This window comes from Sabethes cyaneus, chromosome 2 (genome assembly GCF_943734655.1).
Source record: "Sabethes cyaneus chromosome 2, idSabCyanKW18_F2, whole genome shotgun sequence".
In the NCBI taxonomy this organism is placed as follows: Eukaryota; Metazoa; Arthropoda; class Insecta; order Diptera; family Culicidae; genus Sabethes; species Sabethes cyaneus.
Genome location: NC_071354.1, coordinates 52,175,400 through 52,198,223, shown reverse-complemented (window position 1 = coordinate 52,198,223; position 22,824 = coordinate 52,175,400). Strand labels below are relative to the sequence as shown.

The window sequence follows — 22,824 nt, the reverse complement described above, 5'->3', positions numbered from 1 at the left end:
AATGTGAAAATGTGAAAATAGTTTCTTTCCAAACCTAATATTTCCATTTTTATCTATAAATGAAAATAAAAAGGTTTGACAAAACGGGTCTTTCCTTTTAAAAAGGAGGTACTACCACTAATCGTGGGGGCATCAATCGGCGCCAAATTTAAGATTTTTGCTTTCTGACCTAAAATGAACACTGCAATCTTTTATCGAATGGGAATTCATTCTATGGAGTTTCTTTCTGCTTTGTAGTCTTAAAAAGCAGAAAAACGGTGTTTTCACCTTCTCCAACGTTTCGAATAATTTATATTCTTTATCAAGGCTCTAAAAATAATCAAAGCATTAATTTGTCCTTACAACATTAATATAAACTTTTTACCGAGAATGGACCATTTCTTTGTCAGGTGGCTCATCATTACACGGTCACTTCTGCTCCGCATGTACATATTAGCCTAACAATATTTAAAAACCCGATTTAATCCACCTAGTGGTGAAAGGAACCTTTGTTATACGTTCTTACTTGGCATTTGAGATAGAAATCGATACGTTTTCGGAACATAATTCATCTATTGGTTAACGTTGCGTAATGCGTTGGTTTACATAAAATTTTTGAAAATTGACTAAGTTTACAAATTTTGAACAAAATAGGAACACTTTTAAATTTTGATAGATCCTATTTTCATGTAATTCCTGAGTAAGGATAAGTAAGTTGTTATTAATTTGAGTAAGTGCAAATAAAAGTAAGTTGTAAGAGGAAATCTTATTCTTTAACATATACATTGCCTAGTAAAGGTCTAGTTTATAGGTTTTTGAACTATGCATAATTTCCTGTAATGCCATTCTATTTGATTCACATCAATAGAGTTTACTTAAATAATTTTAATCAATTTTTATTAACCTTCGGTTACTCACGCTGCACAGTGGAAAATACTGGGACAAAACACCCAAAATGGAGTTGAAGTTTTTCATGAATTATTATTTTTTTATGAAAGTAGACAGACTAAATAACTATATTCCAAAATTTCAGAGCACTGGGAATGATACAGCTTTTTGGAGAATTTTTTGAATCTGAGGTTTGTGTGATAATTTCCCATATTTTTCAATTAACGCAAGTTTCGAAAAACTGTTTTTAATCGTATCCTGTTAGGTATTTGGATACAAAGAAAACGCGATTTGGTATTGAAATGGTTATAGATTAGCACCTTATTTTGAAGATTGACGAAAATCAAGTACACTCTAAAATATGTTTGTAACAAATCTCAAAATAGTAACACACATGTGACTTCGAATTTTCAAAGTTGAGCATCTTTTTTTGGGAACGGAAGGTAACCGTGATTTTTTCATATTTTATGTAGAATTTAGTCTACTTTCCAAAAATCATATCCGCATTTTGCGCAGATTTGCGCAGAGACTAAAAATATTGAATTTTATAGAACCATGTGTTTTTAGGCAATCCCGCTTTGTAATTACTTCTAACAATACTATTACAGATATTTTTAAAATAAATCTTTGAGCATTTAGCAGCTAAAGGTTAGTACCAGGTCAGCAGAGCAGAAATGACACTTTGATATTCAAATTTTAGTGAATAAACATGGTTATTGGCTGGAGAAAGAGCTATTTTTAAAATTCGAAATTTATTTTTAAATGTGGCTCAACGTTATGGATTGCTGAGTGTTACAAGGTCATTACTACTTCTCCTAATTATCCCAATGCAAAAAAACACAAAATAAATATAATAGTTCAAGTAGTTATAAAACTTTTCTTAGAAAATAATTTTAGAGACACCCTAATTATTGATTTTTTAATATATTTGAATATATTTTTTTGATATATTTGAAAACTTTAAGTTTTAGTAGTCAATTTGGTTCACAGTTATATACAAAATATGTATGTTCCATGCTACTTTACCAATTTTATTAGTTTTGTCTCAGTTTTGTTCTGACTGGCACCACTGTGCGCTGTTGTATTTTGTACAACACGTGTAGGTTTTTCAACGCCATATTGTTATAAAGTTACAAATCGTTGTTTAACTAACGAATATTCTTCAATAAACTTATTCTGAGCAAAATGTCATAACTATTTAATGCATTAATAATTTAAATTGTTGGAAAAATAGATCAGCATAAACCGTCATCACAGAAACGAAACAATCAGCATGCGAGGTGTACCGCAATTGACCCCAAGTGGAATTTTCTTTCGTTTCTTCATATGGAAAAATGGTGTCTGTATGCAGCAAAACTAGCCAATGTAAAATGTTTAAAATGTATCCGTCTGCTGGTAGTCGAGTAATTCGTAATCAAAATTAAGGTATTTTTTATAATCAAAGTTCTACAGTTCCTAAACAAGCAAACATAGAGGTATACTATATTCAGCAAAGTTGTGTATTTTTATCATTTTTATCATTTGTACAATTTTGTAATACAAGAAAAAGTCATACAACAATTACAAAAAGAGCAAAAATATAGAAACTGAGTTTACAAATTCATATACAATAAATAAGATTTTTCTATCTTAGCTGCAGAGATGGAAGGTTACTGTCTCTAGCAAAATTTCTTGTAATAATATGCTCTATAACTTTGCAGAGCACATTAATGTGTTATATTGACACTGAAGAAAAATATTTTTTTTATTTCACTTTTAGGGGGATTAATCAAAATTTAGATTCCACCAGACGATAGAGCTTTTAATTTCAAGAAACTATTCTAAAGGTTCGATAAACCTAAAACCAAGTTTTCCCAGTCAAACCTCTAGTGCGCACGTTTTCTTTGGTTTGGGATTATAGCGCGCGCGAGCAACTGTGTTGCAAAAGTTGGCGCGAGTGTTCGAGGGGTAATATCTTTTGACCGGTACAACCAATTCTTCTGAAATTTTGCATATATATTCGTATTGTCAAAACCTCTCGTTTGATATTAAAATATTTCAAATTAGGTAAATTATCTTGGTTAAAATCATTATAAATTATTGTTAATTTTGGTGTGGTGTATACGGTTGCTCATAACTTTCAAATTAAACGTCCAATCAAAAAACCATTCAATAGTGATCTATTAGCATATATTATCTTTTAAATGAGACTAATAGCGCATAAATCGGTTTGGCCATCTCTAAGAAACAGGCGATAATTATTTCCTTGTCAAAACAGGTTTTTTAAGCATAACTTTTCAACTACTTGTTTGTTTTCAATTAAAAATTTCTGAATAATTTAGCTTTAATAAGGGCTTTCATTTGATACTAAGATCGTTGAAATCGGTCATGTAGTTCTAGAGAAACCCGTGTCACGTATTTTTCACATTTTTGCTTATAACTTTTAAACGAAACGTCGTGTCACGAAGCAACTCAATAATGATCTACTAGACAATAATACCTTTCAAACAAAAGTAATAGCGAACGATTCGGTTCAGCCATCTTTGAGAAACAGGCGATAGAAAAAATCATTACATACATACACACACACACACACACACACACACACACACACACACACACACACACACACACACACACACACACACACACACACACACACACACACACACACACACACACACACACACACACACACACACACACACACACACACACACACACACACACACACACACACACAGACAGACATTGCTCAAATCGTCGAACCCTATCGATTGGTATATGTGACTTGGCCCTCCGGGCCTCGGATCAATTTCGTGTTTTTCGACCAATTTTTAAACCTTTGTTATAGTATAACAAAGGTAAAAAGAAAACAATATTAGCAAACAGGAACAAATTTTACAATTATTAAACTTTTACAATAATTTTCAAACACACGACAAACAAACAACTTCGAACTCGTAGAACTTTTTGAAAAAAATTAACGAAAAAATAAAATGATTGCTGTAATATAAGAGTTTACATACAAGCTTGAGCACAATTTAATTGCGTGCAAGTTTTCGTTGTGCTTAGTTAAGTTAAAATGCACAATCTGACAAAATTTGGTTCAAATCCGTGAAGGTCGATTACACGGTTATCGGATACTTTGCATGAGTTGATTCCAATAGATAATTTATAGGTTTCACATCTGAATAACTTGAGAACGGCTGGGCCTAAGAAACAGTTTATATAAGAATTTGGTTCAAAGTGATACGTATAGAATTGGACTCTGTCAGTTTTATAAAAAATACCAATTTAAATACAAATCAAAAATAATATTTAAGCTGGAAATGCCAATATCAAATGACACATAAGATGGTATAACAAAGGTTCCTTTCACCACTAGGTGGATTAAGTCGGGGTTTTCAAATTAAAATCTACTATTTTTATTATTCGCGACAGATACCTTATTTATTTTCTGGTTTCGTATTCCACAAAACTTCAGTCAGTTAATAAAATTGTTAATCTAGCAAGTTTACTGTGGCTGACTATATTACAATTTTAAAATTAGTTGGCTACGTCACATGTGTTATAAAACTACGGCGTAGCTTATTAAGCCGCAATAAATCGGATGTTTTAAGAAAGATCGAAAGTTTTAAGTGAATTTGAGTAAGTTAATCGAATTTATTTATTTTGTTTCAACAACTGGTTTTCTAAAATTGCAACATTTTGATGATGCGTTAAGTTTAGTCACCCAGTAAACCATTTGGCTTGTATATCTCGATTGCAACTGAGATATACGAAATCATATCTGAACGAAAAAGTTACATTTCACGCTATATAAGAACATATATGTACCAAAGTGGAGGCGATATACGTGCGATATTTTTGACAATTATTTGTAATTCTATTTTGCGTAGTTTTTATAACACGCAACTAAATACTCCTGAATATATGATTAAGATATAATCAAATATTGCAATCGTCTATACTGCTTTATAATTCACAGCCATGAATTGTATATGAAGACACGCACGACTGCAAAACAACTTATTGTCCACTTCGATTTGACACACTCTAATCATTATACAATTCCATTGTGAAATTGACATGGCAACGATTTAATGTGAACTTTCTGTTACGACTTTATGTTATCTGGGCACCTATCATTCCAAATTGTATGATAAAATTTAATGCGCATTTGCTGAAAAACTGCGGAAACTGTAGAAAATTATTTTTTCAGCTTTTTTATCATGAGTGATGATCTGACAGTAAAACCTAAACTTTTCTTTACCTGGCTATATATTTTAAAGTTAACAAAGCTTTTAACAAACATTTTTGTTTAAGAGTCGCTTATTCAACTGTTGTATAGCTAAAACCAATGGAACTATCAAGCGCTTGATAAGCTTTTTTGTCTTAACAGGTTTTATAGGTTTTTTTGTCTTAACAATATCTTGCGTTTTCCCGGTGTATAGGAAAGAAGGAAAAGTCAACACAGAAAATTATGGAATTACATCTTTATGTGCATGCTCTAAATTATTAAAGAATATGTCTTTTAGTTTTTGTTCAGTAATGTAAAATCATATTTATATTTCAGTAGAACAACATGGTTTTTTCCATAGCGCTCTATCGGCACAAATTTATTAATTCTGCGCTGATTGTGCTCAAATTGACGCAGTGTATACTAATCTTAAGGGGGCGTAGGCTTTCCACCATATTTGTTACCTCATTTCAAATATTTATTTTCTCTGTAATACGAAACACCAATTGATTCGGGCTTTTTGTATTCTAAACATTGCACTTTCGACTAATATTAACAATTTTGATTTCATTTGGAAACCTTCTCTCCCCTCCCCTACGGTTCCTTGTAGATGATCATTCAAAAAATAAAATCATCATATGCGGTACCATGGATTGGCGCTCGAGGACATATCCGAAACGGAAAATTCCAAAGCGACATAAAAGTATATTAAATTATCTTGTGTTTGACCCATCCTTTTTTTAACCGACTTCCATAATCTGGCTTCGAGAAAAACGGCGTTGAAATTTTTATTCGCTGTGTAATCGATACAGACATGCGCGGTACAAAAAGCTAAAGAAATTCGATTATTTTAATTTGAAAAAATACTATGCCCCCTTAAAACTGTTTCCAATCGTTTAGACCATCAAATCCTGTTACATAAGCTGAACCGACTTGGAGCTCGTAACGAATTTGTCTGCTGATACTTAACGTACTTAACGAATCGTAGGCTCTCGGTACGGCTGGGCACTACCGAGTCGAGTAATTTTTGCAATCAGTCCGGCGTTTCACAGGGAAGTAATTTAGGCACATAACTTTTCCTTACACTTCAACGATGTTTGTTTTTTTATAGCACCTGTAAGCAAGTTAATATATGTGAACGATCTGAAAATATTCTTTGCTGTAAGCTCAGTTGAACATAGAACTACAAAATTCGGTTACGGTATCAACGATCGGCTCCAGATTGCTAAGTTCCTACCACAATGTAGTCGATAACAGTCTATCTTCTCAGTGGTGGAATCATACAAAAAATAATTACCGTCGTCGGGTGGAGCGTATGGTGTGTGCGTACGAATGGTTCGACTAGAATGATCGAAAATAGATGTGAGACTACCTAATATAGGATGTCGTGTGCTGGTAGTTTAATTGTCAAAACACTTGGGTGCAAACCGAGGTCGCACCAAACGTTCCTGTTTCTTGTTTTTAAGGCACTTTTTTGTTATACCAAAAAAGTTTGCATTAAAGGGGTGGTAAACAACGCCTAAGAAAAAGTTGTACAAAACGTTATTTAAATTTTTGGTTCAATAGAAATTGGTTTTAAAATCGGACATTAAATAGCATTTGAAATTCGACCTGGCACCGGAGATATAATTGGAACTAAATTCTTGATCGGCATGGACAACGTCATGCAAAGGAGATTCATTAGGCATGTATTAACCCACTATGTTCTAGCGTATGATATATCATACCCCGTCTTCAAAGCTCGTTTACTGCTGAATTTCAATAGTTAGCATTGTTAATATATCACTACATTTACATTTACATTTACATTTATTGGGATAATTAATCTGACATAAAAATTGTCTTAATTAATGGACACTTATAACATATTACACCTCTTCAATTTTTGTGCAAACACGTGCGATGGTTCGCCGAACTCAAATAGTTCCTCCACTTTTGTAAAAGTCCGAATGCATTCCGTGATTGGTTCGTTATATCCAAATGCCGTTCGATGAAATGGAGTTTGTAGTAGGCCCGTCGATCGTAATGGTCGTTGTGATACCCGGAAATTCAGCAAGGACAACAGTTTCGGAGAATCAATTTCACCATTGATTAGTTTAGCCACAAATATCGCCTGATGCATTTTGCGTCTGTGGTCAAGCGTGTCAAGGTCGATTAAACGGCACCGGTTTGCATACGGTGGCAAGTTATCGGGATGACGCCAAGGGAGATGTCGCAAAGCCATTCGAACAAATCTTCTTTGCACACGTTCGATGCGTAGATTCCAAGTGATCTGCTTGGGAGACCAAACTAAATTACAGTTCTCCAGCAGTGGTCGTACTAGCGCGCAATACAAGGATTTTAAACAATGGACATCCTTAAAGTCTCGTCCAATCTTAGAAATGAACCCAAGCTGTCGAGATGCTTTTGAAATAATCAATTCACGGTGTAAATTAAATGTTAATTTAGCGTCTAGCAAGACACCCAGGTCACTAACCCGATCCACTCTGCGTAATTCAGTATGGTCAATAGTATAATTAAAGTAGATAGGGTTTTTGATGCGGTGGAAACTAATAACTTCACATTTTGGTATGCTCACAATGAGCCAGTTCATTGTACAACAAGCTCACTACAACAAGGAAAAGACATCAATCCGATGTGTATGTGAGATAATGTGTCAGTTTTTGTCATTTCATCTGTATTTTCAACAGTGCAAAGTTGTGATAAATGGCGGAAAAAAAGTTGAAAAAAATGCGAAAAAAGCTTTGTCTCCAAAACGAATGAAAAAGGCTACATTTTGTGACGAAACATTACCTGAAATGTAAAACGGTATTTCTATGTAAAGTCTGTCACAAAATTCGACTAGAAATATGTAAACAACTTTGTAATTTGTTTGTTTGTAACTGAGCGTATGAAATATAAAACCTGCGATATTTTGACCTTGAAACCATTCCAAATGACGATTTTGAGTTTCCCGCCACATTCGAGCCATAATATAATGAATTACACAGTTTCACTTCATTTGGTCCAAATTTAAGTTAATAAGATTCCTTCCCTGGAACGATCCTTCAAATCTTTCACCGTATGAAGACAGATGTAAGCTGCTGGACATTAACACCTTGATCAAAAGAAAAGAGGCTTCTAGAGCTATCTTCGCTGCCAAACGATTGAAGGGGGAAATCATTGCTCCAGACGTCGTATGTTCAATTCTCAGCTTGGGAGTGCTGCTACAGTCGGTAGGATCGTTGCGCCAGTCCTGCAATTGTCCTGTACTCTAACAGTAGCCGATTGCGAAGTCTATCGATAAAGAAGGGTCAAGCCTTGTGTAGACGTTTTATAAATGAAAACAATCTTTAAAAAAAATTGAAGTTTTCTGTTTTCTAACAACACATTGAAAGAAGTTTTTTGATTTGCTTGGACATCACTTATTTTTAAACATTACTCTTAAAACTCTTAAAACGTGTAGGTATATCGTAAAAAACATTATTTGGTTGGAAATGAAAGAAAATTTTGTCATAATTCAGAAAAAGTGTTATCTGGAAAATGTTTGTTATAAAATTTATCTCGGTGGTGGGAAACTTTAAAGAAGAACCAGAAAGCTCTGAAGTATACGTAAATGGACTGAAGTGTATTCCAGAATATTAATGATTGAGTAAAAAATTAAATTAGCTGTTATTTCTTTACATAACCATAAGTAACACTTTCATAATTATCATATATCAGATCAGATCAGATATCAGACAGAGGATCGCAAAAAATCATTTTATTGTAATGCCGAGCTGTTTTAACGTCACGTTGAAGTATCTTTTCCCAGAAGTAAACACAGATTTCGTCTAAACAAACTCAAGTTTTACTATGACTGTAACAGAACCTGGTGGGGTTTTCTCAATGTAGCACGTATATCACGCATTTCTTCTGCTCAATGAATTAAGCGGCGTGGTACGAAATGCGGGTTTGCCCCAAAAACAGCAGTCATATCAAAGTGTTTTGTTTAGTAAGAAACCTACGGCAGTCGTAACATTTCACTCATTTGACTCATGCACATTTTTTTCGAAGCTGGTCCACAGGATACCGACCTAAAGCGTTTGATTCGTTGTGCTGGTGTTAACTCTGGATGATGGAACGATACAGCTGGATTGCAAAGACCAATCATAGAAAGTTATTTCCAGCCTTTTGCCTGCTAAGCAAAATGGACGAGAGTGCATCAACAAGCACTGTATTAAGACGATTGTTCCAAAGCATAAAGACATTCCTGTGCTACCATTAACAGCAGGATAATCGCTGGGATAAATGTTCCCAGGAATACATTTCAATCACTCGGCTGCTCAACTGCTTCAACTACTTTCGGACGCCAAAGCAGTTCATCGAACAATACAGTAAAAGCGTGTTCCTGATGTATCGGAAACTAAGTTCTTATATCGTTGTCAGTACTTAGCGGAAGGACCGTACGGTCCGATGCTCGGATTAAACCTGACACGATTCTCATTCGTAACTACGAGGTTTCAGACCCGAAAGTCAAAAATGATAAAACTAAAGTATGTGTTGAATACACCCTGTGGGAAAGTTGCAACGAATGCAGCGCGATCTTCCGAGCAACAAATTAGGTAGTTGGGTACCTAATTGCGTAGCGCAACTGGGAGTAAAAGATTGCAGTGCCGATTTACTACGAATAAATAGCAGTAGGTATCCTTTGTTGTGGAAAACAACAAGGAAGATGTCGATAGAACTGTAATTTTTGCCATCAGATATCTATTGTATAACACTTTGTTCATTATTAATTCATTTTCATACAAAAGGTAAAATGAAACATTAAACTTCTTTAGAAAAATATACCATATATTTAAATATATTTATCTGATATACGTAACCAGCATCCTAACGACTTTCCGATGAAAAACAGCCGCTGCTGAAGAAGAGTATTTTTGCCTATGCGGTCACAAGATTCACGTTATTCGCCTTTGTTGCGGCGTGCAGTTTTCCAACAGACAATTCCTAAGCGTTTTATTTGATCTGACAGACATCTGACGCTGTTGGCCACACTCAAGTCAAGTCATCTCGGGCGGGTTACGTTCGTGTTGAGCTGTTGCTTTTAATTAAATTTGCACACTTCTGCTGTTGGGAGACGACGAAAAAAAATCCTTTTCAACTTGCTCTTGGTGCAGTAGGAAACTTCTAGTTTACTTCTAATTTAAATCTGAAACTTGAAGCGCGTAGCACAGATTGCAAGATCACTCAGGCTTTGCAGGTTTATTTTTCGCTAAGGCGCCCAACATTCTGACATTTTTCGACATATAAACGTGTTTTGCATTAGCACATGTTATTGGGACTTGCTGTCTGCTACAGTTTAGTTCCTTTTGTATCTTTTGGTTAGAGCTGTACATGTACGGTGCTACGGGGAAAGCAGAAGAAAATCACACCAACTTGTTCGCGAGTATGTCATGTTCTGTTTTTCTATCATTGCCATTGAATCTTGCTTCGCGGCCCATTGGTCGTAACTTATCGACTGCAAATTGTTTTATGATGTTCTTAATTTTGTTTTAATTCTCTTCCAGATATCTTCACGTGTTGCTCAGATGTTTATGGCTCATGTAAAGCAGCGTGCGAAAACGTGAGTATCACATGCCCGAAGAATATCGATTTTGACGATTCGATCTGTAACGAGAACCCAAACGCCACAGTTGCTTACTAACACAGTTGTTACAAAGCAGTGGCAACCGATATATGACTAATTCTGGTCATAAATAGGTTTATGCTGCTAAAAGTGCTAAAATTGTGCTGTTAGGGTTATAATTAGCATCTTATGAATTTTTACTAGATCTACAAATAAGCGATATAGGCCATCATCGCATTCTCTCATATTTTTTTAATATCACCAAAGCTTTTTCAACATAAAACAGTAAGGCCAAGTGCACATTTAATTTTTATTCGAAATAAATTAACATTCGAAGCAAGGTTTTGACTGCGGAAACGTATTCTAGTAAATGCAATATTCGCATGCAGATGAACTTACACACTCGAGTTCGTCTGTAGCTGCCAACGTGTAATTCTACACCTCAAGAATAGGAAAAAAAATTAAAACACAACAAACATACGAAAAACTTCTCACTGTCTGTCTTGTTACTTTATGATTTATTTATCCTTTAACACCATGTACATGCATTTCGTTTTCGATATGTTGCTTGCATTTCGGTTATTTCTCTTTTACTCTAGCGGTTAGGGCTCTAAACCAAGTAGTGGTCTCTTTGCTGTTTGCTGGCCGTGATTTATGACCGTTTCTTCAGGTTGGAATCATACCCCTGCTTTAGCAGTCAGTGACGTCGTATGTTTTGTCACGGGAAAAGTTCATTGAACTATAACTCCGATTATTTTGCTATTGCACAGCTATGGATTAGAGACATTTTTTTTGCCAATTAATTTGATTCGCGTCTTGTTCATAAGTGACAAAATTACCGCCGTCAGCTATATATACTTTGCACTACTTGGCAGAGTACCTACTCATGATGGACGGATGTATCGAATTAGTTGTTGATTTAATGCCACATTATTAATCCGACAGCGTACGTACTGGTACGTCCGGAAGCATTCTTTCCTGTTTTTCTGTTGAGTGACACATTATGGTTACCTGAAATGTGTGTGTCAAGCAAGTTGGAGAATCAATTTCACAAAACATACTTAGAGCTGTATGAATTCTTGTGTATATTGATTTATGTTATGCATCGAAAATTTGTTATGCACGACGTAGTGTGTGATTCAGCTTAGCAATTTAAACTAATTGGTCAACATGCGAGTGAAAAATGGGTTTGCCCACGAATAACGCTTCATAGATAATTTCCATGAAGAGATACAAGTATAGTATCTTTGACAAAGTTGTTTGTATTAATATTTACTGCAACTTTGCCTAACGTACCAAATCTGTATCTCGAATATACGAGAAAATAAGTTTCGTATCTCACTTTTAAGGGAATGAATCATCCAAAATTTTCTCGCATAAGAAGGGGTTTGTTATACCATGAAATGTTCCTAAAGACACTACATGGGAAAAACTTCACGTTTAGGCGCAATGTCACACGATCTCGTATTTCGCTGTTTGGACCACTGCGCGATGGATCCTGGGACTAGAGCGAAAAACCATAAAGGAAAGGAGAAAGAAAACGAAGATAAATTAGACAGAAAAGGAAGAAACACGGGACAAAAAAGAAAAAAAGGGATACAAAAAAGGAAGACTAGGAGAACGGTGAACAAAAAAAAAACAGGAAACACGAGAAGAGGAAAAAGAAAGAAAATGGAAAAAAAAATGAAAATGGATAAAACGAAAAAAAAACTAGACGTGAACGTGACAGGAAAGAAAGAAAAGCAGGACATAAAAAGAGGAAGAATGGAACAGACAAAAAACGAAAAACGGGATTTCAAAGGTGTTAACAAGAGAAAAACTACAAGGTATACAGCCCTAAGGGTTGTACGAAAGGATGACGTAGGACTCGATCAGATCATTAGAACAAAGGCTAGTGTAAACTGCATTTCTGGCATATGTATGTTTATAAGAATCTGTGAGTGCCATTGTTTAAGTGAATGTTTAAAAGAGAAGAGCGAAATAATCAGATTCAATTCTTCATTGAATGCAATGGTGACTTTTAAAATAAGAGGACGGGGGTTCATAAGTACAACGCCTGCAAACATTGAGACATGGAGTTTTTTTTTAAATCATTTGTGGTACATCATAAAGGTTGAAATAGTAATGAATGACCAGCTGACAGATTATTGTATTAAATATAATTATACATAGCTTGACATGTTTCAATAATCTTACTTTAACTCGCTTGTGGCCTTTAAAAGGGCCATTGGTTACAAATAACATTAAAACTAAAGCACGTTCATAGCAAGTATAACGTGCCATTCGAATGCCCATCTCTTTTGACATGAATGGCAACAGGCACGTAAGTTAGCGGCGTTGATTCACTGTCTTTTGCTTCGAGAAGGTTTTACTAGTTTACTTTCACAGTTTGCCGCTTGTTACATAGCAGAAAACATGGCACGTACGCAAAAAATCTGATTTATTTGTATGAGAGTCCTTATCCTTCTACCACAGAAGCGAGGGGTCAAACCATCATAAAATAATTTCATGCCTTCAAAAACCCCCACATGCCAAATTTGGTTCCTTTTGCTTGATTAGCTCTCGAGTTATGAGGAAATTTATGTTTCATTTCTAAAGGAGCCCCCTCTAACGCCCTCCATAAAATTGCTCGCTTACCCCTCCATAAAATTGCTGGTGATTTTATCAATCCAACGATATATAAATTGTTTAATTTCGTTCAATAGTTTAGTAGTTATTAGCATTTGAAATCTTTCATTTAAACGTTACACTTCTATTTTCGTTTTCACAAAGTGCTACCCAGTCCCAGTATAGTAACGTGCTGCTCGAGCCAAAGATGCTGATACCCAGTATAGTAAACAAATACGTAGTTCTACGTCAAAAATACGTAAACTGGGATCATAGAAGTCGATATAGTACAGAAAACGACAAATAAAACAGTAAAAAAAGAAAAACGGGCCTGGAAACAAGGAAGAACAGAAGACAGAAAAACGAAAAACGGAACAGATGAAATCAGGACTCAGGAAAAGCACGGAAAACAGGACGGGACAAGTAGATAAAATGAGCTGAGAAAGAGGAAACAGCAGACAGAAAAAAGGAAAACAATTTCTTGTCTCGTCTCGCACATACAGAATAGAAATCAAGCGAGGGGATAAAAAGAAAACCGATGAAGAAAACGAGGAAAACGAAAAAAGAGCTCAGACGGGTTATAAAAGAAGAAAGATTGGACAAAACACGGACAATGCATAGTAAGGGAAGACTGTCCAGAACGCACCGTGGGGGTAGAATGGCCCATGCTATTAATTGTTTAAAAACGCGGAAACTATTTTGTAAAATCATGAATGCGCATTTTATTTTGGTGTAAAACAAGCTAATGCATAATTGTGTAGCAAAGCATCAAACATAGCCACATCAAATAAAATCAAGCGATTATCCGCGATCTCATTCCACATGTAAGAAATCACGGTTTTCTCTTAAGCTTTTACCGCTAGTCGTATGCAAATTTCATGATAAATACAGTCTATCTAATTGATATACTGTCATACTCGATGATTCATCACAAAAACGGCATTAACTAGGCATGTTTTTCACATAAATTGCAAAAAAAACTTCAAAATGCAAAACAGGGGTAGAATGCACCACAGTGGGATAATATAAAATATTTTTAATTTGCAGTACATCTTTTGTTACAGATTATTTATTAAATTATTTAAAATATAGCAATATTATGTATTGTATAGGACTTAGAATTTGCCTCAAACCTAATTGAATATTCTTTAACTTACAATATTTCATCACAATTCAGTTGGAGAAAAATAAATGAATACATTTTATTGCCAATTATGTTGAGATATAAACCCATTATTGCATCCATTCCATCCCAGCGAACGAACGCTATAACAAACGCTTCCGTCATTTTTGAAGCCTAGTTTTAGGAGTTTGTAGAACACGTGACTATATGTAATATTTGCTGGTTGCGTTTTACGCCTGGCTGGGCAAACTTGGTGCGTTTTGGCCACGGGTTTTGGCGTTTTGCCTCACATAATGACTTTGACTCTTGCTAAAAATCGTCAAAAATAACAAAAAATACCGGTTTTTGTTAAGAAATTTCACCAGGAGATAGTGCAAAAAAGATCCCAAAGTCTTTTGGAAGTTGAAAAACGTGGAACAAACACACCGTTGCTCTGCAAAATGATGTTTTGCTTAAGCGGTGCATTCTGCACCACTTTACCCTAGTCGAAAAGGGTGAATTTTTTTTTCTACAGTCTTTTGTTTTCGTTTTATCATTCATGGCCTCCAGCACTTTTGTTCGTATGAATATCCCCCTTAATATAAAACTGTCAAAACTTAGTCATCGCTTACTATAATGAAAATAAAAAAAAATACTTTTTTTTTGTTAAGAAATATAGACATAGTTCCTTCGGCAAAGTTGTAAATATTGTAAAAACAAGCAACTTTGCTGAAGAAATAAAATTTCTATTTTTATCGACCCCATAGTTCAGGGGCATATTCTTTAAAATTTCTTTAAAAATTGGTTTTTCATACTTTTCATAGCTTTTCTTAGTTGCATTTTACAAGAATACAATGTTCTATGCAATTATCGAAGCTCTCAAAATACACGTTTTTGCAGAAGACCGCAAATCTGCTGGACCTTTACTTGCTGAGTTATCGCATATTCAAGCTTTAAATTTCCATAGCGTCACGTGCCCATGGGGTAAAATGGGATGGGAGCAGATTTCTGAAATCAGCACTTCATCTTAAAACTTAAGTCGAGTACTATAAACTTGTACGGGTTCCGCTTGTCCCTAACCACCCGAATGAGAGTACGGCAAGCATACGTTTTATGTGTTTCGCGTTCGCTAAAGACACATGATTTCTTCGGCAAAGTTATAGAAAATCTACAGATAAACAATTTTGCTGAAGAAATGACATTTCTGGCTCTGTCGAGTGCAGAGCTATAGAGCATTTTCCTTGGAAATTCTTTAAAAATAAGTTTTCCATATTTAGCGTATGTTGGTTGCTTTTTACAAGAGTATATGGTTCTAGGCGATTATTGAAAGACTTAAAACACATGTTTTTGCAGAAGATTGCAAATCTCTTGGACCTTTCCTTACAAAGTTATCGCTTATCTAAATTTTATTTTTCCTTAATTTCACGAACCAAAAGCGATAACTTTGTAAGGAAAAGTCCTAGAAACTTGCAATCTTCTGCAAAATCTTGTATTTTGTTTGAGTCCTCCAACAATCGCCTAGAACCATATATTCCTGTAAAATGGAACCAGCATAAGCTAAGTATGAAAAACTAATTTTAAAAGAATTTCAAAGGAAAATGCTCTATAGCTCTGCACTCGATAGAGATAGAAATGTCATTTCTTTAGCAAAGTTGTTTGCCTTATTATGTTTTCTATAACTTTGCCAAAGAAACCATGTGTCTATCTAATGCAAAAAATGGACGTGAATCGAGCCGTTAGCGAACGCGAAACACATAAAACGTATGCTTGCCGTACTCTCATTTGGGTGGTTAGGGACAAGCGGAACCTATACAAATTTATAGTACTCGACTTAAGCTTTAAGATGAAGTACCGATTTCATAAATCCGCTTGTCCCATTTTGCCCCATTTTACCCCATAGGCTCGTGAAGCTACGGAAATTTATAACTTGAATACATGATAACTCAGAAAGTAAAAGTCCCAGAGATTTGCAGTCTTCTGCAAAAACGTGTGTTTTGAAAGCTGCTTCGATAATTGCCTAGAACATTGTATTCTTGTAAAATGCCACTAACAAAAGCTAAGAATGAAAAACTAATTTTTAAAGAAATTTCGAAGGATATGCCCTGTAGTTTAGCACTCGATAAAGATAGAAATTTTATTTCTCGAGCAAAGTTGCTTGTTTTTACAATATTTACAACTTTGCCGAAGAAACTATGTCTATATTTCCTAACACAAAAAGGTTATTATTTTTATTTTCATTGTAGTAAGCAATGACTAACTTTTGACAGTTTTAATAAATGATAAAATGAAAGCAAAAGACACTAGGAAAAAAGTTCCACCTTTCGCCCTTTTGGACCACTGTGCAATGGGACAGAAAAAGGAAAAAAGGACTAAGGAAAGAGGCGAAACGGAGGAGAAAAAGACAGACAAAAAACGCGAGATAAAAAAGAAAACTTGGAGAGGAAAGGGAATAAAGGAGCAGAAAACAAAATAAACGTGACGGAAAAGATGGCAAAACGGGGCATCAATAAGAGGATAACTGAACATCCGAAGATGAAAAATGAGGAGGAAAGGAAGACTTGGAAAAACTTGGACTAGGAGAAAGACTGAAAACAAAAAAGGTAACAAGAGAAGAGATTGTAGGAGAGGTAACAAGAGAAAACGAGATAAAAGAAAGTGTGAATAGCATGAGGAAAACCATGGCTGAAAATAAGAGAAAAGGGGACAAGAAACGAAGAAAAAACGGAACACTGAAGCAGGAAACGTGGGACAGAAAAAAAGAAAAACGATAGAAAAAGAGGAAAAATGGGAAAAAAGCATAAAAGTTAGAGCAAAAACCTAGCAAACGGTACAGAAAAACAAAACAGAAAGAGAAAAGGTGGGCTACAAAAGCGGAAAACGGAAAGAGGAGCAAAATTGTATAAGAGAATAAGACGAAAAATGTCAATTTTCAAATTTAAGTTCAATTTTAAGTACGTGTTAAGTTGGGGTTTAATTTAAACTTAATTTCGAACCCAATTTTAAACCACATTTCTCCATTTATTTCAAATCCAGTTTTCAATTTCGTTCATTTAATTTTTAAACTCCGTGTCCAAATTACTCTAAATGCAAACCCAATTTAATATCCAATTTTTAGTCCAATTTCCAGTTCAATTTGAAGTGAAGCTCCAAACCCAAATCAGTCCAAGTTCAAGTTTTATTTAATGTCCTATGTCAAGTCCGATTTCGAGTCCAACCTAGTCTAGTACAGTTCCAAGTCTAATTCTAGTCTAGTCCAACTGCACCTGAAAGTCTGGAGTTTTCAACTTAATTGGACGGTATTTTTATGCCAAGTAAAAATAGATTCGCCATTTTTCGATTAGTCTGTTTTATCAGACCAACACATTCTTCTGAAAGGACTGGTGCCCCACCAGTCTAGTTTGACTGAGCGGTAAACAGTATTTCATTCAGTCTATAAAGTGCTCTCCCGTATCCGTTTTGGTTTTACATCCGTACCTTCCCGACAGACGAAGTCCTACGTTAATAACAGAACTTAAGTATTATGTTACTATTACTACAGAATAGCTTTCCATTACTTTCAGCTACCTCTAGTAAAACTGGCTTCGGAAGCCGGCAGCAAAGACTGGAAATTGACCGACATTCGGCGTAGCTGCCAGTCAGCAGAGCCACCATTTTGGGACTGCCTAAACAGCACCCTGGCGCAGGTGCAACGTGGTATCAGCTGGCCTGGTCGATTCTGCTGCTCCCTGGGGATGACACAAAAGTGCCAGAATGCGTGTGCGATTGCATCGAAGCAGGAGGAACTGCTCTCTGGATGCCGGCATAGCGACGAACAGACCATGTTTAGCTGCATCCAACGCCAGGAAGACGGCGACAGTTGTTGCGGGCAGGCTCGTACCTCGGAGTGTTTGATAGCATGCAAGGATGTGTTCAAAAACCAACGAACGCCAACCAGGCAGCAGCGGCTGCTGGTGCAGAGCACCTGTAGCAACAACAACAGCAACATCCTGCAGTGCATCAAATCCTACGTCGAAGTCACAGTGAACTCTAACCTCAAGCGATGTAGGTAACAATTCTAAACCTTAGATACTCAATTCTACTTACCTAGTCGAGCTATTTTAGATCTTCCATGTTGTGATCAAACGACTGATTACGGATGTAAAAAAGCTTGCAGAGAAACGCTCATGGACGGTACTAACACCGAGGAGGAAACCGTCGACATTCTGCAAAACTCTGGCTGTGGAGTTCCTTTACCACACGACCCCCTGTGGAAATGCTTCTTTTCATTCGAGCAGAAAAAATCTGCTCCCGTGAATTCGGAAGAAATTTCTCGGATCAACCAAGTAGGAATGGATTCGGCTAAGCTACATTGCTGCTTGAAGGCTAACTCCTCCAGATGTCGAAAGTTCTGTATTGCGACGTATTCCAACGAGTGGACTACTAATTTGGCGGAGTTCGAGCATAGCTGCTTGATGTCGGTGGAAGAGCATAGTCTAAAGCAGTGTGTTGAAGAAGGTATAGGGTTTAATGACATTTTACCGCATCAAGTTTATACAATGTATTTTCAGTTGACGAACCGTGCGAGCTTGGTTGTGACGGTTTGTCGTATTGTAGTAATTTTAACAACCGACCAACGGAGTTGTTTCGAAGCTGTAGATCTCAATCGGATAATGCAGCTCGGAACGATGTAGAACAGTGGCGTGAAGAGCTGTACATAAACCTGCTAGGAGTGAACTTGCCGATTCGCAATATCAGCGAGTGTTCAGGTGACACTTGGAAATCCATTGCTTGCTCCTTGCAGGTAAAACCATGTACCCGTAGTTACCATACAAATCGAATCTGCAAAGAAGACTGCTACGAAGTGTTGGGGAGATGTATCGATTGGAACCGAATAACAACGAAGCATTCGGTGGTATCGTTGTGTCAAATATTCTCCCCGGAAGATAGTAGTGATCACGAGTGTATATCTTTAAAGCATTACCAAGAGCCCAGTGATGTTCCCCATAGGAACACGGATGTAGCGTTGGTATCACCCTGTAAAGGAAATCCGTGCAACTCTACTCAAGTTTGTGTTATCAAAAGAGATGGTACTTATGGTTATGAATGCTTGAATGGCTGTCCTATGGGCGAAGCTTCGTCCTATTTGGTACCAGCAGGAACTTTCGTCCGTATTCCAGTATCCGCTACTGTGAATGGCTGTCTCAAAGTATGCCGCTGTGGAACTTCGGGAAGAATCGAAAAATGTCAACCTCTCCCGTGCATCAGCTACGATTCCTGTAGTCTAGCCGGGAAACGATTTCAACATCTATCGTTTTTCTACGTAGAATGTAATATATGCAGTTGCTTTGCAGGGGAGATAACTTGTACTAAGAAGCAGTGTCGAGTGCCGGGAGTAACGTTCAATAAATCCTTCACCAGCTTACCGTGCAACTGTCCTCCACATTATGTGCCCGTGTGCGGTCGCAACGGAAACACCTATCCTTCGGCTTGTATTGCAAAGTGCTCTGGAATACAGGATGGCGACATCAGTTTCGGACCGTGCCGTGCGAGAGATCCCTGCGAGGGAGTGAACTGTGGACCACTGTCGGTGTGCATACCGGACAGAAATGTTTGTCTGTCCAGCATGCATAAGCCGTGCCCCCAGCATCGATGTGGCAAGTTATCCGTTATCCGAAATTTTGAAAAAATATTCATAATTTTCCCAACAAACATTTTTTTTTATTAGTAGCTTATTCAACCGTTGTATAGTTAATTACTAGGTAACGAGCGCTAAATAAGCCGTTATTCAACAAAAATGTTTGTTGGGTTAGGTTAAGTTCCCCAAATTTGACCCTCAATGAATTTGAAGTTAATTCCAGACGACGTCGGAGTAATCCATAAGCTATATATGATAAAGCAGTTTTTTGGGTACAATTTTCCGGAAAATTGCCGGTGAAAACATGGGAATGGCAAAATCCATACATTTTATTAGTTTAAGTAGATGCTAGTTAGTTGTCGTCGTCGTCACTAGCAGCCTGGAGCCGGGGTGGCTCGTGCTGTTTTAAGCAGTAGTCTAAATTCAAATCGATCTTGGGTCCTTCGTCGCCAATTTTCTAATCGTCTCAGAAGCCCCAAATTACTTTCGACCTAGTCGAGCCATCTTGCGCGTTAAGCCCTCCTGTTCCTGGTGCTGATGGGGTTGTTAAAGGGAACTGTTTTTGTCATACTATCGTTCGGCATCTTTACGACGTGCCCGGCCCACCATAGCCTACTGATTTTCGCTATATATACGATGCGAATCTCTCCAAGCGGTGCATGTAGCATGTGATTCTTACACCTCCTCCACTCTTCGCTTTCAGTTTGTACTGCGCCAAATATCGTCCGCAGTATGTTTAACTCGAACACGGCCTCAAATCCATAAAGAAATAGTGGTTTAATAAAGGTTTTGTACATTTTCAGCTTTGTACGGCGTCGTATGCATTTTGATCGTAGCGTTTTGCGCATGGCAAAGTAGGCCCGATTTTCCGCTTGAATGCGCAGATGGATTTTGTTAATAGTGTTGTTGTCCACGATCACCAGTGATCCCAAATAAACGAACCCATCTACCACTTCTAGTTCGTTCCAATTTATTGGCGTCTTTTCTTTTCAAGTATTTGGTTTTTGACGCATTTATTTTTAGCCTAATCGTCTTAGACTCCGCTTTCAGTCTGGTTTAGCTTCCTGCTATGGCTGGCGTAGTTCCTGGCTATGTCATCTGCAAAGCCTAAGAGTTGGCTAACCCTGGTAAAACCGCACTTTTCGTTTCAAAGACTGCTCGTTGCCGTCATCTTGCCGCAACCCTCGCTATGTCTCGAAGAGATTCGCGAGTGTCCCCGAGATGCGCATGAAACACATCACTCGATCCAGTATAGCTCTGATCAGTCGCGTGTCGCGTCAAGTCATCTAGAAAACCGTGTTCGTGCATTATCTCCATAGCTGGTCTCAATCGTCTGTATACGATACACGCGATGCTGCTTTGAAATCAGTTAAGATGTAATACGTGGGCACGTTATACTCCCGACATTTCTGCAAGATCTGTCGGATGGTAAAAATCTGGTCCGTAGCTGCGCGAGCCTTCATGAAGCCCGCCTAGTGATTTCCTACGATATCCTGTGCTATCGGTGACAGCCAGCGTAACAAGATCTGGAAGAGTACCTTGTAGGTGGCGTTTACCAGCGTTATACCATGATAGTGGCAGCGGTCGAGCCGATCACCCTTTTTGTAGCTGGGGCAAACCACTCCTTCCATCCATTCCCCCGGTAACTTTTTTTCCTCCCAAATCTTGGAAATAACTCAGTGTAGAGCGGCAAGCCTTCCTCACCTACGGTTTTGTTTGTCTTTAGCAACCCGATTCCTCGTTTGACTTCTTGGAGGTTAGGTGCTGGGACTTTACTACCTTCCATGGGCATTTGTAGGTTAACTCCCGTTTCACCTGCTTCTGTAACTTAGCCATTGAGGTGTTCATTTGCTCATTTGTGATTAGATCCCTTCTTTGTCGCTACACATGACTGGTTTCGGTGTCTAACCCTTACGAGTTACTGGTTCACCTTCACGTAAAACTTGCGAGTTTCATTGATTCGGAAGAGCTGTTCTAATTCCTCGCGATCTCTGTTCTACTTTTGGCGCGTTTACTCCTCAGGATCGTGTTCAATTGGTTTCTTGCTCGTCGGTATTTGGTCAAGTTCTGCTTGGTGGCAATACTCAGATAATTTTTCCAAGCAATTTTTTCCTCTCCACCGCTTGGTGATATTCCCCATCAAACCTATCATTTTGTATATTCCGGGGCTTTCACCTATTCTCTCGGCAGCGGCCTCTCTGATGACCGAGCGTATTCTACCCCAAACGCCTTCGAAGTTTGAAGCACCTAGCTCCTCGGAAAAGGCAGTACTCTAGTATCGGTATGCATCTCTCGGTATATTGCGGGTTATCTAGCTGCCAAATGTTCAACCAAGGAGGACGGCTTTGATGTGTCTGGTTGACAGTTTTGAACGCACATACACTACTACTAGGTGATGGTAACATTCAATATCCGCACCCCGTAAGAAACATATCTATGAGTACGTCGTTATAATCTGGTTCATTGTTCGTTGGTCAGGTGATCACCAAATGGTTTTGTAGATATCCTTGCGTGGGAAAAGGTGTTTCGGCTTACCAGACTTCGGGAAGCTGTGAAGTTTATACGCTACTACCCGTTATCATTTGTATCGCTGTGCGGACTGTGGGGTCCTATACAGGCACTATACCGATCAATACGTTTTAGACTGGTCGCCACCTGCGGAATTTAGCAATCTGCAGTTCCAAGTACCAAGTTTCAATTCATCGTGCTTGTTTCGTCGACTAGGTCGATTCCAAATATTCCGATTCGTATTCGCATCTGTGGAATCGGGTTGCTTCGGATCGTTTTGGATTACTAAATACACGTCACGTCTCGTTGGTAGC

The 22,824-nt window shown here is 37.3% G+C and overlaps 1 protein-coding gene across 1 annotated transcript in view; it reads left to right on the top strand.

Annotated features, from left to right (window-relative positions):
* LOC128733620 (reversion-inducing cysteine-rich protein with Kazal motifs) overlaps positions 1 to 22,824 on the top strand; it is a 43,779-nt gene that overhangs the window by 12,795 nt on the left and 8,160 nt on the right. The window contains exons 2-5 of the mRNA XM_053827341.1: positions 10,621 to 10,676; positions 17,949 to 18,429; positions 18,490 to 18,882; positions 18,936 to 20,021. Of these exons, the coding sequence (XP_053683316.1) occupies positions 10,621 to 10,676; positions 17,949 to 18,429; positions 18,490 to 18,882; positions 18,936 to 20,021 (2,016 nt within the window). The remainder of the gene's footprint in view (positions 1 to 10,620; positions 10,677 to 17,948; positions 18,430 to 18,489; positions 18,883 to 18,935; positions 20,022 to 22,824) is intronic.